At 41.9% G+C, this 18,856-nt stretch overlaps 1 protein-coding gene across 1 annotated transcript in view; it reads left to right on the plus strand.

The window, feature by feature from the left end:
• The first annotated feature begins 14,080 nt into the window (after nt 1-14,080).
• DEFB127 (defensin beta 127) overlaps nt 14,081-18,856 on the plus strand; it is a 22,590-nt gene continuing 17,814 nt past the window's right edge. Inside the window, 3 exon segments of the mRNA XM_004718033.2 lie at nt 14,081-14,129; nt 16,324-16,408; nt 16,410-16,501. Coding sequence (XP_004718090.2) covers nt 14,081-14,129; nt 16,324-16,408; nt 16,410-16,501 — 226 coding nt within the window.

Here is an 18,856-nt window from a genome sequence, read left to right on the forward strand (position 1 = left end):
CTCTGAATGAAGATGAGCTTGCTTCCTTGTGTTAGGTAGAGCTCATTTGAAATTATGCATGTGGCAAAAGAAAGTGTTTCTGTTATTATCAACCTGTGATGGTGCAGTGAAATTATTTTTGTTGGTTTTGCCTACCTGTGGCACAGCCGTTTACTTGCATGGCTCTTTGAGTCATGGTCTCCAGAACTTTCCCACACTATTTTGTGCTGATGGGTGTGGTAAGAAAAGGTAAGGGAACAGATTATTAGGATTTCTCTTTGAATGATTGCCAACAGAGTTGAGATGGTAAACACTTGGAATTCTAACATGGGGGTTGGTCAGTTTTGTCATCCTGATGAGTATAAAACGAGCCATCGCCCAAGTAGAAAGAAGGGATCTCCCTCTCAACAACAGAGAAGAGCCGGGAGTGGAACAGGGCTCCGGACCCTGAGATGCCTGGACACTGAACCCTGATCCAGGATCAAAGAGTTGTGACACCAGAGAAGTGACAGAGGACATCCAGGAGATGCAGCTCAAAGCAATGATAAGACACCACCTTACACCAACAACGACAGCCGAGTTTAAGAGGGGGGAAAAACAAATAATAGTAAATGCTGGAGAAGCTGAAGAGAGATTGAAACCATCATACCACTGCTGATGGGAATGTAATTATGTGAAACCACTATAGAAAGCAACATGACACGTCATCAAATGACTGGGAATAGAAATTCCATACAGCCCAGCAGGCTGGGCAGATACCGTCAAGAAGAAAGAGCCATACCCCAAACAGGGAGAAGCACACCCGGGCGCATCACAGCCCTGTCCACGAGAGCCAGAAGTCTGAAATGACTTACCTGCTCATCAGTAGAAGAATGGACTTAAAAAACAAACTTTGTTTGTACACACAATGGAATACTGTGCATCGCTAAGACACCAATGGCCAACCCATGAGAAGCACCTCATGCTATGGATGAATAACCAACACGAAAGGGAAGATATTACATGAGACTACTGTGAAGTGGGCGGGGTTAGAATAAGTTATAGAAGTTCATGTGAAAGGGCACAGACTTTAGATTTGCCAAGAGGTAGGGGTGGGGACCAAGGGAGGGAAGACAAAGCAATGGACTAGACTACTGATGGGTATTAATTGGAGTGAAATGGAAGATAGTAGTCCACAAGAGGGAGAAGGGAAATCAGGGAGTGAATATGGGCCAAACTCTTGGGGAGTTTGATGAGTGGTTTAAACTGTTGGATACAAAGTTGGTGATTTGAAACATAAAATCCCACTTAATTTATACTAATTTTTTTTAAGTGGCAGAAATGTAGAAGAGGAACAGCATCAGCAGAACCAAGAATATAAGAGAGACGAGTGGGCTTTCTGGCCTGTGGAGCAAGTGCAGCAGTGCCGTTGGGCAGGAAGCTCCAAGTGAATGAGGTAGCTCCAGGCACTCACCTGGGGGAGACAGGTTTGCTGACCCATGTAGCTAGAGCCAAGCACCTTCAGCCTGAGGTTTATGGTCGAGCGGAATGTCTTCTGGACATTTTTTAGCAGCACTAACAGAGTTTGATAACATTGATCAGGGACCCCCCGAAGACAAGGTTGAGAGACATGCCTGTGGGCACAGCTAAGAAAATGCTATCCTGACTGCAACAACTGTACCCTGAGCATTTCTGATCCTGAGTTGTAACCGATCAATTTCTCTAATAAACCCTGTAAATGTGAGTGTGGTCTATGAGTTCTGTGTGGCTAGGGCAATGAATTATCAAACCCAGCTGAGAATTAGAGTCTGTGGGAGGGGTCAGGATTGCTAAGAAAGGCTGGAGGGTGGGGCATGTCTGACCCTTGCCCCTTGGAAATCAGCCTTGGGATTATGCTAATGGTTATTTTTCTTCTTCCCCTTGTGTAGCGAAAGGTGGTTTGATGCCAGTCCTACTGCCTAACAAATATTTTCCCTTTTTCTGACCTTCATTTCCTTCAGAAATCATTCCACAAACACTCTTGTTTGAAAATTAGATGACCATTGTTCTCAGTCTCTATAAATAACCACATGATAGCCCTTGTAAATTTTAATACCATCTTTTAAAGAAATTGAAATTGTAGATTTCTGATATTCTATGTGGATATAAGTCAATCTACCGACTCTCAAATATTTTGCTTCTACGTATTCGGTCATGGCTCAACTCTCCTGACTGCTCTCGTTTTCACCTCTATTTTTGTTTTTCCAGAACCCTGGTTTTCATGTGAGTCATTAAAGGCATTGGCACAAACACACAGAAGGTAAAAATAATATTTTTTAAATATATAATAACTCATCTATTTAAATGATTGAAACCAGACAGGGCATGTTCTCCAAACAAAGTAGGATTGAAAATCCTTCACCAAAATTTTGCAGAATTCACAATGCCAAGGTTGGGGTCACATGCACTTTAATCTTCAAAGGGACCCCCTTGCTCGTCCGCAATTTAAAGAGGCCTTGTGCCACAGATTTGCCCTACACGCCCCGTGCTTTGATATCTCGCCTGCTGCTTCCATGATCATTGATTGTGAATTAAAATCAAGTGAAATACTGGACAACTTCCACCTTTTCTCCATTCATCGTGATGTTGTCTGAGGTCCGCTCATGAGGGTTCTGGCCTTCTCTACATTTGAGGTGTAATCCAAACCAAAGGATGCCTTCCTTGATCTTCATCAACAAGTGCTTCAAGTCCTCCTTTCTTTCAGCAAGCCAGGGGGGTCATCTGCTTACTGACGAGTGGTAGAAAGCATGTTTCCAATCTGGATGCCTCATCCTTCTTCATCGAATCCGCCATCATGCACTATTTGATTAGCAACTAGTTAGAATAAGGATAACGAAAGGATACAAACTTGACACATACCTTTCCTGATTTTAAACTACGTAGTATCTCCTTATTCTCTTGGAAGTATTGACGCTTGTTCTGGGATTCCCATTCTTCTCAATGCCCTAGTTTGTTTTGATCCATGCAATCAAATGCCTTTGCCCAGTCAACAAAACACAAGTAAATGTCGTTCTGAGAGCGCATGTTTCAGTCAAGAGCCATCAACAAGTCAATAGCTCAATCATAATCATTTGTGTAGTCATCTCCACGAGAAACTCTGTCACATTTCTTTCCTTCTTGTACCCATTGCTATTGCCTCTCCATTCCCCTCAACCTCCCTTTCCGTGTCCCCAGGTAATGATTAATCCAGCTGCCGTCTTCATTGATCCACCCATCCTGACTTCCCTAGACAGACAAATGTACACAACAAAGACCAACAAAAAGGAAAGCACCCCAGCAACAATGACCAAGCAAACAGATAAAAACCTCAATCCAAGAAGAAAGCAGAGAATATTAAAAAGCTAGAATGCTTTCAAAATGGATCAAAAGGGAGAAGTCATGACAAGGTATTACCTTCCCGGCTAACGCCACTGCCACTGCTAAGATCCACGGCTCTTTGTCTGATATTAAGGCCAGTCACATTCCTAGGCTCTGATCAGCGGGAATTCACTGGAGCCTCAATCAATGTAGGGACTTTGCAAGAGAATTTGGGGCTTCCACTATCATCCATAGCATTCTGAAAACAAGGTGCTTAAAATTTAGGCTGTGGTACCATTCGCTCCTCCGGGTTTGGATTTTATTGTTTACAATCCTTAGCTGTGGACTTAGTTGACTCCTCATTTAGATGGCTGACAGTTTTGAGAAAAGCCTTTGAGGCTCCAGATGCTATCTCCTTGATAACCAGGCACTATCTGACTTCTTCACCATATTTAGCACCTATACTTCAGTGATCTCATGAGGGAGAGAAACAAGCAGGGCCAAGTCACAAGAATCAATTGCTCTTAAATTGGGGGTACCATAAAGTGAGAAGTCAAAATTCATTTATATATTTATAGTTTGTATATGAGCCGGATTCACTTTAAAACTCTCTCACTGCCATCGAGTCCATGCTGACTCATAGCGACCCCCTGTGGGTTTTGGAGCCTGTAACTGTCTACAGAAGTAGAAAGCCCTGTCTTTCTCCCTCCCTCGGAGCTGCTGGTGATAAGAAACTGCTGGCCATGTGGACCACAGCCCAATGGGTAACCACTAAGCAACCAGGGCTTCACTTTCAAGACAGCATCGTCATTTTATTGAAGTACATCATAAAGCATCCCCGGGGTGTATATAAGGTAATTCTATTGGTCATAACATTGCTTAGTCAATGTTATAGAATTAAAAACACTGTGCTGAGAACTAAGGTGCACCCAAGCCAAGCCATGATAGTTTCAATCACCTCAGGCATGTGAAATTTGGGCTTTGAGTCAGGAAGACTGAAGAAAAACTTGCACATATGAGCGATGGTGTTGGTGAAGAATACTGAAGCACCATGAACTGCCAAAGAGCAAGCAGATCTGTCTTGGAGGAAGAAGTACAGCCAGACTGCTCCTCACAGGCAACGATGGTGAGACTTCATCTCAAAGACATTAGACCATGTCGGGAGAGACCGATCCCTGGAGAAAGACATCATTCTTGGGAAAGAGGAAGGGGAGGGAAAGAAGAGGCCCCCAATGAAATGGATTGATGCAGTAGCTGCAACAATGGGCTCAAACATACGGACAATTGTGAGGAAATGCACAGGGGAGCTATGAGTTGGGACTGCCCCAACAGCGCCTAACAAAAGCAGCACATGAATTGTTAATTTATACCGTTTGAGATAGTTTATTGTGCCAGCCTGGCTGATACACACAAGTGGGATTAACTGAAGGGCAGAGAGATAAATGGCTTGGTGAGCCTTGCCTTTCTTGTCTCTCACTTTGTGATCATCGGACCAGTGTGCGGCTGCCTTGCTTGTTCTGTGCCTCAATTTAAAGGCTACATTGCCTGTGGGACGCCTAGCCTGTGGACTGTGTCGCTGTAAGTTGAGGTCCCTTTAAGACTTCTTTGGAGCTGGGGACTGGCAGTCGGTGACCTGCCTTGTGATTGGCTGCTGTGCTGACATAGCCTAGCTCTCTCTACAAATAAGAGGAAGATCTGGCAGCAGACTAGACTTGAAGGACTGCTAGTCTCTCACCTTTCTCTCAGGGACGTGAGTTGCACTGAGCCATTTGTAGTGCTTTCTAATTTAGCTGTTTAGTTCTTGTATTATATATTTATTTGTATATGGTTTAACAGTTCATTTCTTGTTATATATCTAATTACTTTATAAATAAATATATTAAATTATCAGCAATTTGGTTTTATCTCTCTAGAGAACCCTGTCTAGCACACCATTTCAAAACGTAGGTGCCTAGACAGGAGCTACGCAAGCCATGAGATCTGGAGCTGTGACAAGAAGGCCACATTGACCCGCTATGCTTCCTTCCTCTTTGTTTCCATCTTTTGCATTCCAGTCATCGATAATTACCCGTGCGTCTTGACTTCATGTTTGATCAGGTTCAGACTGAAGTATCTATGTTCTTCCATTTCTTCATCACTACCTTTAGTGGTTGGTGTTTCCATTTGAATAATAGTTGTATTAACTGGATTGCATGTCGAAATAAACCTAGAACGATGGATGTGACACTATTCCTCTTGAATTTGTCATTCCCAGAATAGTAAACCATATGCTTACCTGATTCAAAATGGCCCATATCAGTCCCTTTCCGCTCACTAATGCCTAGGATATCAATCTCTATTCATCCAATTAATTTGTTATGACTTCCAATTTTCCTACATACATATTTCACGTGTTCCACATTCTGATGACTAATAGATGGTCATGGCTGTTTTTTCTCACTTTGACTCATGCCCCATCAGCAAAGGAAGGTCCCAAAGCTTGACTTCCTCTAGTGATTATAATCGACTCTACTTTGAGAAGGCAGCTCGTCCTCAGTCGCATTTTCAGTGCCTTCTGACCCAAGAGATTCCTCTTCCAGCACTCTCTCTGACAGTGTTCCGCTGTTGTTCATGCGGTTTTCTGACAAGGTTAGCGACTATTTATAAGGCTTTCAGTGAGTAATTCCTCAGAAGTAGACAGCCTGTTCTTTCTTCATGGCCTGTTCTTAGTCTAGAAACTCCACTGAAACACCACCTTTGGGGAACCCGTTGGTCTTTCAAGTGTCGGTAATATAGCTTCAGCAGGGGTCTTCAAAGTATGGCCCGCAGGCCACATGCGTCCCTCTGAGGACATTTATCCGGCCTGCCGGGTGTTTTTGCCCCGTTTGTTTTTTTACTTCAAAATACACTATGTGCAGTGGGCATAGGAATTTGTACATAGTTTTTTTTTTTTTAACTATAGTCCAGCCTTCCAATGGGTCTGAGGGACAATGAACTGGCCCCTGTTTAAAAAGTTTGAGGGCCCCTGTTTCATGGCCTTGGAACTTTGAAACCATAAGCCACCACCTCATGACAAACTGACAGACAAGTGGGGGAAAGAAAATATGGAAGACTTAAATTATAAAGTTAAGAATGCAAGGAAGGACATTACCAGTGATCCCACAGAAATAAAAAGGAATATAAGAGTATACTATGAACAATTATATACCAAAAAATTATATAAATCAGATAAATGGACAAATTCTAAGACATATGCAATCTAACTAAACTAACCCCAAAATAAAATCCAAAAAGACATATAACAAGTAAAGTGATTGAACTGGGAACCAAAAAAGTCTCACAATGGAAAGTTCAAGAGTAGAAGGTTTCACTGGTGAATTCTACCCAGCATAGAGAATTACTAATAATAACTCTTTACAAGTTCTTTAAAAAACAGGAATTGGAAAATACATCCTTACTCGTTTTATGGATCCAATATTACCCTGCTGCCTAACAAAAGACCTCACAAGAAGAGAAAACTATAGAGCCAGTAGGAAATATGCACTAAGAGATTTATAGGGGGAAATTGACTTACAAGATTAATTATAGAGATTGGGTAGGCTACAATCCATAATGGAGGTCTTTAATAAACTGACAGAATCAGATCCACTCAGACCTTCCAAGATCATCTCTCTTATGTAAAGACAACTTGAGTTTAAGGAGCCCTGGTGCTATAGTGGTTATGCGGTGAACGGCTAATCACACATCAGCAGTTCGAACCCGGCAGTCATTCCACACAAGGCTTTTTACTCACACACAGAGTTACAGTCCAGGAACCCACCGAAGCCGTTCTGCTCAGTCTAATTGGGTGACCACGACTCGGAAGAGACGTGATATCAGTGAGTTTGTTTGTTTGTTTTGCCTTTGTGAATCATGGACTTTGGTCACAGCTTTAAAAATCCCTTTGAAATAATACCTAGATTAGTGTTTAACTGACCAACAGGAGTTACGCTGGCTAAAAAGATCCCTGGTGGCGCAGGGGGGTAAGCATCAGGCTGCTAACCGAAAGGTCAATGGTCCTAACACACCAGCTACTCAACGGAAGAAAAGTGAAGCAATCTAGTTCCATAGAGGTTCACCACCTCCGAAACCCTACAGGCAGTTTTACCCTGTTGAATAGGGTGATTATGAAACAGAATTGTCTCTATAGCTGTGGTTTGATTGTTGTGGTTACTGTTGTGGCTAGCCTACCTAACTTGACACATCAAAAGACTATCATACTTCCCAAACTAATCCACTGATTCAATAAAACCCCTATCAAAAGTCCCAGAAATTGGCAAGGTAATCCTAAAAGTATTGCAAAAATTCAAGAGGCCCAGGATAACCTAAATAGCACTGGGGAAAATGCCGGAATGTTCAGACTATAAAGCTGTTATCATTGAGACAGTATTATACTGACAAGAAAAAGTAGACTTACATATTGGGGAAATAGGTTTTACATTGATGGTTCATTAATTTGCCACAAAGGTGCCAAGACAATTCAATGAAGAAAGAAGTCTTCTTTTCCATAAATGATGTTGAGGTAGCTGATTGTACACATGAAATAGAATGAAGGTAGAGTCTTATTTCACACTAGACACAAGGATTAACTCAAAAGGGGTCAAAGACCTAAATCTAAAAGCTAAAGTTTTAAAGTTCTCAGATGAAAACATAGGTGTAAATACTCATGACCTTGGATTCATCAACCGTCTCATATATGATACCATAAATACAAGCAACAAACAGAAACATAGAATGCCGTGCCTTTATAAAAATTAGAGACAGGGCTCGAAGGGCACTATCAAGAAAATAAAAAGACATCACATGAAATAGGAGAAAATATTCACAAATTAAATGTTTGATAAAGGCTTATATCTAGCATCTATATAGACCTCTCACAACTTAATAATAAAATAGAGAAATAACCCCATTTAAAATTGGGCTAAGAACTTGGATATACATTTTTCCAAAGAAGATCAGTAAGTGGTCAATAGTTGCTGTTAATTGCCATCAAATCGATTCCAATCCATGGTACCCTATGTGTGCATAGAAGACTTACCTCCATAGGTTTTTCCAGGCTATGGAAGCAGATTCCCAGGTCTATCTCTCAAGGATCCTTTACAAAAAAGGAAGACCCTCAGTGAGATGGATTAGCACATTGGGCTGCACCAATGGGCTCAGCAAAGCAACCACGTGAGTACGGCACAAGGCTGGATCGTGTTTTGCTCTGTTGCACATGGTTTGTTATGAGTCAGAATCAAGTCAGTGGCACCTACCAGCAACAACTATATATAAACAACTACATATTTAGATACACACAAATATATATTTCATTACTATATATGTATATATAAGCTTCATTGGTTTTGTTCTCTAGAGAACTCAGCCTAAAACCATTACCAGATGATCCAACAATTCTACTCAAGAAAATTGAAGACTAATGAATATGCCCATATAAAAATATGTATAATGATATTCATAGCAACATTATTCAGAGATAAATAACATGCAGCATGTCCATGTGATGGAATATAACTTGACCATAAGAAGGAATGAAGTTCTTACAATCACACTTCTAGGAATTCTTACTGGAACTTAGGGTCTATGTCTCGATTTACTCAGGTAAGTGAAGAAGTATTGCTACTTAGGGGTCCAATCCATACATGCACAGGTTTATTCCAAACAGAAGGTTTTGAAACATGTCTCTGTGATCAGTGGAGGACTTTAGATGACTACAGACAAGTTATCTCAGTAATACATTTGTCTTAGGCTCATTAAGGTACTTTCAAAAGACAAAACTCAAGTGGACATCTTTCCAAATCATTGAGGCTTTCCAACAAGTTCACATGAGTGATATTTCACATTAAAAAAAAAAAGTTTTTACAGTAGAACGGGCATAAGGAAAAATACACACAATCCACAATTCCCGGGTTGAGGACCAGATACTCTGGCATGAGCCAGACCAAACCCAATGATTCATATGTCATCAAAAACAGATGCAGATAGCTCCTGTCCTGAAAGGCATCTTCTCCCCCACCCACCCCAACCTCCCCTTTTTCATATGCCTTTAAGGTCCACAGAGGGGTTGGGGAAGAAAATAGACAGCAATGAGGTGTCAGGGCACTAACCCACCCAAGGAGAGGGTATTGTTTATATCTCCACAGGAAAGGGAGAGTAGGTGCAGATCTCATTCCAGCGTGCCAATCCTTGAGGATGATGTTTCTGCTCAGAGCAGCTCGCTCCCAGAGATGACTACAGAGCCAGCCACAGCTCAAGACGTGACACCCTCTCCTTAGATGACAGTGCTACAGAGAACAGCCCTGAAGATACTGTTTAGGGAGATTAGCTGGTCTGACCTGCCCAAATGGGAGCAAACCAAGAGGGGAGTACAATAGACCAGTGATGGCAGTGAACCCATGAACCCCTGAGGAATCCTGATTGTAAACTTTTGACTTGGGGGCAGCACTTGGCACCCCATCTGAATGAGCTTGGGGTTATTCACGAGGGAGCCACACTGAAAGTCTAAAGGTGTAAAGGGGACGGTGGGGCACTAGACCACTTCATTCCGCATGGGGACTTTTAGGATGCTCACCTTTTGGACACGAATGCTGAAGACTAAAGGGGTATGTGTTGTTAGGTAAGTGGGACCTGGGATGTGGAGCCCTGAAAGAAATGGGGACTGGACTAACGGATCATAACATGTCCTTCACTCTATTTAACAGAGAGCTGTTCATCTGCTCTGTGTCAGGATCCCTGATAGACTTGGGACTACTTGGATGTTCTCTCTCTCACTTGTTTGTTTGGTGTGTGTGTGTGTGTGTGTGTGTGTGTGTGTGTGTGTGTACAAGATAGGCAGGATAGGCAGTCCTACGGAGACAACGACTGGACTGACGGTTCCTGGGGAACATGGGAGAGGAGGAGGCTGGGGTAGGAAAGCGGTGAGCCAATAATGACAGGTACAGGGAAATAGTAAGAGTTCTAAAATTGACAGCAAGGAAGATATGGTCATGTTTGATCAATAGAATTGTATGTGAGAGGAATTAGGAGAGGTGAACAATGGGTAAACATGAAAGTGGGGGCAGGAGGAAAGAAATAAAAGAAGAAAATGACGAAAGGAAAAAATATCTATAGAGGTATATATATGAATATATGTGAAAATGTAAATATTTAAATATAGGTATATTTGTTTATATATATATAAATGCAAATGTAATAAGGAAGCAGATGTACTTTGGGCCTCTACCTAAATCTTACCTCAGTACAAGAACCGTTTGTTCTAATAATGTGGCACTGTATGATACCCACCTTCCAGACTCGATTGCAGAAGACAAAGCGGGTGCATAAGCAAATGTGGTGAAGAAAGCTGATGGTGCCCAACTATCAAAAGATACAGTGTCTGGGGACTTAAAGGCTTGAAGTCAACCAAGTGGCTATCTAGCAGGAAAACAGAAAAGCCCACATGGAAGACACACACCAGCCTGTTCGATCATGAGGTGTCGACAGGAAAAGGTATCAGAAGTTCAAAAACAAGCAATCAAATCAATGTGAAGAAATGGGGCTGCAGTGGAGACCCAAAACCCACCTGCACGTTAATTTGACAGTCCCTCTCAGAAGGGCCACACGGAAGGGATGATAGATCCAGGGTGTCGTATAACACCGATGAAACACATAATTATCCTCTAGTTCTTTAATATTTCCTTCCCTTACTGTTATGGCTTTTATTTGTTTCACCTCATTAATCATGTTAGACTTCAGTATGTTCATTTGTATACTTAAGATCGTTGATACATGAAAGCCAAGATAGATAACCCTTCAGAAACAGTAACAGGAGTAAGGTTCCTCTGAGGGAACGGGAAGTGAAAGGGAGAAGGGAGGGGGGAGCTGATGGCATTGGTGACTGTGTAACCCCATTCACGGGCAAAAAGCAATAGAATTGTACGTGAATGGATATATTGGATGGTGTAAGATGTGGCAAAAATAATAATAATAAGGGTTTCAGGGGAGAAAGCGGGCCGATATCAAGGAGTTCAAGAAGAAAGAAAATATTTTGAAACTGACTGTGGTAGTAATTGCATAGCACTGCTTGATGTGATTGAACTATGGAATGTTATGGTATCTGTAAGGGATCTCAATAAAAAGATTAAGAAATTAAAAAGATCGTTTTTTAAAAAAAAGATAGAGCAAGCATTTTCAGGAAGGTTGAGAAAACCACAAAGATGAACCTAGAGCGGGGAGACCGCAGCCTCAATGAATGAAGACACTGTGTCTGAAGTCCAGAAAGGAGGTGGAAGAAGACTAAATCATTACCATGTTTGATAGCTCCGAAAGTCGAAGTTTTACGTGTTCAGCATTTTTTAGTTTGATTGAACATCTTGACCTCACCAAGTTTTTAGCTGAATGAGTGTCAACAATGTCACACAAAGATCAGCGAACTCAGAGCTGACCATCCCATGAGTCTTTGAAGCAATACTGACATTAGTGAAGATAATTATATAGAAAGAATCTTAATCTGGGATGGCTCTTGGATTTGTTCATATGACCCAGAAAGGAAGGCCCAGTCAAAACAGAGGCTTCTGAAATCTGATAGTGCCTGGCTATCAGAAAGAATAGCACCTGGGGTCTTAAAATCTAATCTTAAAACAAGCAACCATCTAGGTGAGGGTCAGCTAAATCTACACAGAATAAGCATATCAGATGATGTAATCAAAAAATTATTAACCAAAAAGTCCAAGAGCAGAGGAGGAGACAGTATTAGAGCTTACATTCTGAGTACGCGGTTTGCATAATGCTATGGATGACGGTGAATGCCCAAAATCTATTTATAGAACTCCTACATGGACTAAGTCTCTATTGAATTCCCTTGGTCCATGAACCCATGAAGGGAATGATCTTGTCCCCGGTCAGAGTGCAATAGAAAAAAGATTATTGCAAATACAGTTAGATTAAATTCAACATCTTTTGCTTTCCCTATTGACCCATTTTTAATTCGCTTCATTTTTATTACTTCCTGCCATCTTTGGGATCGAGGTTTTTCTGTTCTTATTCTGCTGTGGTGTGGGTTTTTTTTAATGATTTTCTGTATATGAGATGTAAGTTAGGTAAATATACAAAGAAAGCACCCAGAGGCGTTGTTTCTTAGGGTTAGGACTGGGAGGTTGAGAGGAAATGGAACGACAAAATAATGAGCGCAAGAATGAAGAAAATGTTCTAAAACTGAGTGTGGTGATGAATTTACAACTCTACTTAATAGATTTAAACGATTGACTTGTACGATATGTGAATTATGTGTCACTAAAACTGCTGATAATAAACAAACAAGTGGCTTCTTTTTTTTTTTAACTAGCAAAATATTTTTATTATTTTTATAATGATAAAACAAGGAAAGTAAAGATTTCTTTTTGGTGTATACCAGAGTTAAAGGGAAGTAGAAGAATATGGGGGTTAATAGGATTTTTATGTACTTTGAAGACAATAAAAAGTTAACAATACCAACTGTTGCCATAAAACTTATTGTAGCACCCCAAACACACATATATAAAGGATCATAGTTTTAAAATCTATACAAGTAAAAAATATACAGTCAGATATAACTCTTATTCCATCTTTAATATAAAACTGTAAACATTTATTTACACAAAGCAAATGTGTATAACCAAAGTTCGACCACCCTTTTCATGTGAGCCCTGGCTCTGGGGAGTGAGGAGTTGCATGGTTGCTCTTCCAACTAACCGGAAACCAGCCTCATAAATAAAGCCATGGGCAGCTCCCTGGGGGTGGGGGAGACGTCTCCCCCCCTCCCAAGAATCACATTTTATTGCTATGACACTGCAGCGAAAGAGACATGCTCAAGCCCCACAAGTGGCTTCTTAAAGGATTTGTTGGGCCAGTGAAGTTCAAGGCAGAGAGGTGAGCTCAGAAGGTTACAGCAACTGTTTTTCAGAACTTCAAAGTGGTCCTCGTGGTAGATTTTCTGCAAAGACACAGGGGAATCATGGAGACATCTTAGGTAGAAGTTTAAAAAAACAAACAAAACTGAAAACTGCATTATGAGATAAAGGCCAAGAAAATTGTACCACTGAATATTTCCCCATTATTACAATGTATCTATTCACTCTTCAACGACAGCAAGAGCTGTCCTGTGATCATTCCATTGGGGTAGGAAAACTTACCCCACCCATTGTACAGCCTGGTGCTGCCCCTTCAGACATTTGTTCCCAAAACTCATCATTTAAAAGGAACCCTGCTTTAATCCCTAACAGATGCCCAAACTGCCATTTTGACAGGGTGTCAAAATCTAAGCATGAAGAATTCTTTGAGGAAGGGTTAGGGAGATGGAAACATCACCTCGAGAAGTGTGTAGGGGAAGATAGAGGCTATGTTGAGAAACAATAGCTTCGCATTTTACCATTTTTGTTCAATAAAGCTTTCTGTCATTTTTTACCATTACTTTTTCATTTACTCTTGTAGATTACCTTATTCTTTCTCGGGGGCAAGCACATGTCTATGTTGATCAAATTGAACAGACAACAAAGCAGATAAACTACAAACCCTTCCCACCAACAGTCCAAAGCCTACGGGATAGTATCAGGTGTGATTAGCTGGAACATGCTGGCTTGTGTCTCTAATGTGGGAGGAATGTGGCTGACCTCAAATTTCCTGTGCTTGCCCACATAATACAAAGCCCACAGAGCACAATTCTGGGGGCGCACATCCTATCACATCATCTGTTCTGGAGGTGGCAGGCAATTTATTGGACCAAGATCTTCAGCTGCAATTGGGAAGCCTAGCCATGAGGCAACTCTTGATTGTTGCAATTCTGCTGTTCCAGAAAACCGCAGGTCACTCAGAGCTGTCCAGGGGCTCTCTCGTGTCAACAATGGGATGGTGGTGATTTCAAGGGCCAGAGGGAATTTCATAATTCACATGAGAGGAGATGGGACCCTGAAGGATGACTGAACATTGTCCAACATCATCAGACATTCCCTCTTCTAAGGAGTCCTGCTGGTGCAGAGGATTAAGCATTGAGTGGCTAGCCACAAGGTCAGCCGTGAAAACCCACCAGCCATTCCAGGAGAAGGATGAGCCTGCTCCAGTAAGATTTAGTCCCAGAAACCCTGTGGGTCTGTCCGATGCTGTCTTAAAATCAAGTGACTCGGTAGCAGTGGGTTAGGGCCGTCTCCCATGGAACCGTCCTCAGGGGCACGCAGAATTGAAAAGAGACCACGGCTTGCTCTGGGAAGGATTCTTTGTAGGATGCAATGAGTCCAGGCCAGCCATTCCCTCTTTTCTCTGGGTACAGCCTTACTCTGGAACCCAATCCGATTTTCTCCCCCAAGTATGGGAGCAGTGGAAAAGCACACACTTTGGTGTCCAGTTTAAGAGTCCTGAAACAGGATTTCAATGCACACCAGTTGGTCAATTTTGGGATAAATGGTGAAGATTTCCTGAGTCTCAGTTTCCATCATCTGTAGAAGCTTTAGTAAGTGATATAATTACATGTAAAGCCCCTAGCTTCATAGGGCTGAGCACACTACAAGAACTTAGAAATGAGAAAATTTTCCTACTTAAAAACGAAATCCCCTAAACAACAGCAAAATTAATTAAACTTTTCTTAAAAGGGACACAGGAGCTAAATAAGCTTTTTGGCTCTTTTATTAACCAACTATTATAGCCAAAGGATATTGACTATTAATCTTATAGCCAAAGGATATCGACCCTTTTAAAATAGAGATAAACTTGAATTTCACATGTTAAATATATTTGAAACACACATAAACATGTATACGTATATAGTTTTTGTTTGACATTGGTAATAAGAACAATAATGGTCTATCCCTAGATTTCTAAATTCCTAAGAACTAAAGGAAATCTAGGCCCTAGAGATAAAGGAGTCATTTTGACTGTCAATCTTCACTGTCTGGGATCTAGTACAAAGGAGAATACAAGCCCAGATGCAGAAATTTGAGCATCCCAACTCTCAGACCACTGAAAGCACTTAGGATTAATAAAGAAAAGTGCAGCGAGAGAGAGGTGAGCAAAGTCTGGGACTGGCCGTTGGTGGATTCTTGCCTCTGGAACTGAAAGGACAATAAGGAGTTAGAGAAGGACAAGACAAGTCCCACAACTAGGACTTCCAGGTCGTTGCTATGGTGAGAAGTCAAGGAGATGATTTCTCAGAAGCACGCAGTTCTAAACTCGGCAAGAAGGAAGGAGGTCCCTGGGGAGCATGAGCAGTTAAACACTTGACTACTCGCTGAAAAGCAGGCAGTTCAAACTCGCCCAGTGACGCTTCTGAAGAAAGACTGGGGAACTGCTGTCAAAAAAATTAAATCACAGCGTTGAAAACCCTATCGAGGGCAACAACCTGCACACAAAGGGCGACCACGAACTGAAATTGGCTCAATGAATCCGTGGGGTTTTCTGTTTGGAATGAGAACGGAAGCTATTAGGGAAGGGGGATGCGGACCTCACAGGATACAATAAAAGTCCCCAGGACAGTGGTAACAGGCATGATCTCAAAAGCCACGGTTGACTCCGATATCAATGTATTATAAACAACTTATTTTCTCCAACAAGAGATGGCATTTGGGGGTGAAGTTCATCAGCTGTTGGAGAAAGCCATCGCCACGGAGTTCCTTCAGACTCATAGAGAGTCCGTAGGACAGAGTAGAATTGCTGCCTAGAGTTTCTCTCTCCCAGGGAGCAGCAGGTGGGTGCAAACTGCTGATCCACTGAGTTACAGCCCAGAGCATAACCTACTCTACTTCCAGGGCCTCCAGATCCCAGCAAGAATCCAAGATTCAGAGCATCTAATATGAGTGATCAAGTTAGGCATAAACAATGAAGTTCATCTTCCTGGAAATCCTTCTTGGGATATTGTGGGGATCTGCTTTGTGAATGTGTCCTGCCCATAACTTTGACCAACCTCTTCTGTCTTCCTCATGACCCAAGTCAGCTTTCACTCTCCAGTACTGACCTTGACCTGTTATTTTCAAATACTGACCTTGACCTATTATTCTTTTCTGTGCACAGTTATTGAACAACTTCAAAAATGCTGGAATAACTATGTGCAAGGACACTGCAGAAAAATCTGTAAAATTACTGAAATGCGTGAGACACTGTGGAAATGGGAGATAGTGTTTCCTCCGTATCAAGGAAGCAAAGAGGCGTAAAAAAGTGACAAGGCCGCCTCGCCCACAGCTAATGATATGCTCACCAACTTTTCCACAAGATTATGAAGAACGAGGGGAAATGTCTCAAGCCCCACACCAAAATCTACATAAACAAGTACCATGCTCTCTTGATTCATTTTTTCAACTTATTCCAGTAAAGTAAGGAGAGGAGATTTACATCTTCTCCTTCCTGGTGCCTTGGTCCCCGGGCTGATCTTTAAGTGCTTTCTAACAAAGCTCACTGGCCAGCTGGCTGACTCGCGTGCTCATTAAGCCGAGGCTGAGGGCTGGCTGTCTTGTAGACTGGGGGGTAGATGGATTGGAATAGCTCAGAGGCTTCCCTTGCAGAGGGGAAAAGGCAACCTATGCGCCAAACCATTCACAACAGTGGAAGGCTGAAATAAGAAACTCAGAAAAATTGACATGGAATTCAAGGGAGGGAAGAGTGAGGCTATATATTCAGGCAAACGTCTATGGTTGAGTTTAGAATCACAATGGTACCTTGTGAAATATGCAGGGTGTCAACCCATGAGTGTTGGGTGTAGGGAAGCCGGTAGTAGGGAAGACAACTTGAGTAGATAAATGAAATGAAATGGGAAAGACCAGACATTTCTGGAGAATAGAGTCACACACGCACCTTGTTTGGCTGGAGACCAGAGCACCCACAGTTGAGCTATGAGGAAGTCTTGTTTCTTGAGCTTTTGTGTACCTGTAGTGAGTTTGGAAGATAAAGATGAATGCTTACAGCCATCAAGTCAATGGTGACTCATATGGACCGTATAGGGCAGGGTAGCACTGCCTTTTTGAGGTTCTGAGACTGTAACTGTTTACAGGAATAGAAATCCCTGACTCTGAATGTCAATAACATGAACATTTTTCTTCAACTACGTTTTACACTTATTTTCCAGTTTTATTTCATTTCATCATAATGATTACAGGCATTTTAAAGATTTTGTTTATCCTCTATAGCACGCACTGTTGAGTTGTTCTGTTTATGATAGTCTGCTCTAGGGCTGGGGCAGGAATACACAAAATGAGAGTAGAACAGGGGTCAGCAAACTTTTGAGGTGAAAGAGCCAATCCTGTCCATTACAACAATTTAAAAATATTTTGAGAGCCATAAAAATATTTTTAAGATCAAGGAGTAATACTTTAAAGGAAACTATGATTGTTTTACTTTCCTTTTCAATTTTACCTAAAGAGCCACATATGGCAGGCAGGCGAGTCACCGTTTACCAGCCCCTGAGCTGGAGCATCTTCTAGTGCCAGGAAGTAAGGAAGTACTTTAAAATATTCAAAGGATGACATCACGTTAAAGGGGCACAAGAGTCAATCTGAAAGAGAATCAAATGGTCAAAGCTGGAACAATTTGAACAATAAAATAGGGAACATAATACTGACGGTAACCAAATTATTTTTTAAATTCATGAATCAATGCTAAAATAGATAAACTATGGAATGAACAAATAAATTAGTGAAGAAGGTAGATCTCCCGTACAGAAGACTTTTATGTCATTTATGCAATTATTCCCTTTTCCAAGGAATGTCAAGTATCAGGCTTCCCCTTGTTCTAAGAGAGAAAAGACACCCTGAAGTCAAATGTAACTTGTCAAGACAACACTTCACAAGCCTTAAACAAGGCAAACACCAACCGTGCGGATGAGGGAGTCTATCAGCAAGAGACTGTAACAGCCTCCCGAGAGTCACAGAAGCCCAGCCACTTAAATAGGACGTAGACAGCGAAAGAAACCATCACGGCATCCTGACGGGTGGCAGGTCAGCTCATCACAGTTGCAGGTGGGACTACAGAAGTGGAGAGGGACCATGATTGGGACACACGCACTATTGCACATGGGAAAGCCTACAAGACTGGCTCAGGGTCCTCAGACGAAGGCCATCGGAGTATGGCTCAACACTCTGCAGGCCCAAATGCCATCCAGGGCACGCCAGGCAAGGCCCTTGAGGCTGGGCCTCCTTTGCCTGGGCTGGCTGGGGCATGGTAGGAATCTACATGTAAACATTCTGTCTGTGGGCAGCGCTTTTCATGGTGCTGATCAATGATCAGAAGTAATTCAGGGTAGACGTCATTTTATAGTGGAGGAGCTGACAAACACGACCTTGGTCACGGTTCACATTCTCAGTCAGAAGCTATGTGTCGAGCATGAACGTGGGTGTAATGAGAGAGGCATTCGCTTCTGTCGTCTTCCTCCCAAGATCCATATTCCAGGCTGACAACGAGAAAAGCACCTTTCTTCTTTGAGTATAATGGTGGGTCACAACGTATCGGGACTCTTCACACCTGTCAAACTGATCAAAACAAAGAAAATCGGAGAAGAAAAGTGGGTGAAGGGAGACGTCGGACAGTGTAAGATATGACAAAATAATAATAATTT

The sequence above is a fragment of the Echinops telfairi genome, unplaced genomic scaffold (genome assembly GCF_000313985.2).
Source record: "Echinops telfairi isolate 266 unplaced genomic scaffold, ASM31398v2 ScPeMD7_5592;HRSCAF=6446, whole genome shotgun sequence".
Classification (NCBI taxonomy): Eukaryota; Metazoa; Chordata; class Mammalia; order Afrosoricida; family Tenrecidae; genus Echinops; species Echinops telfairi.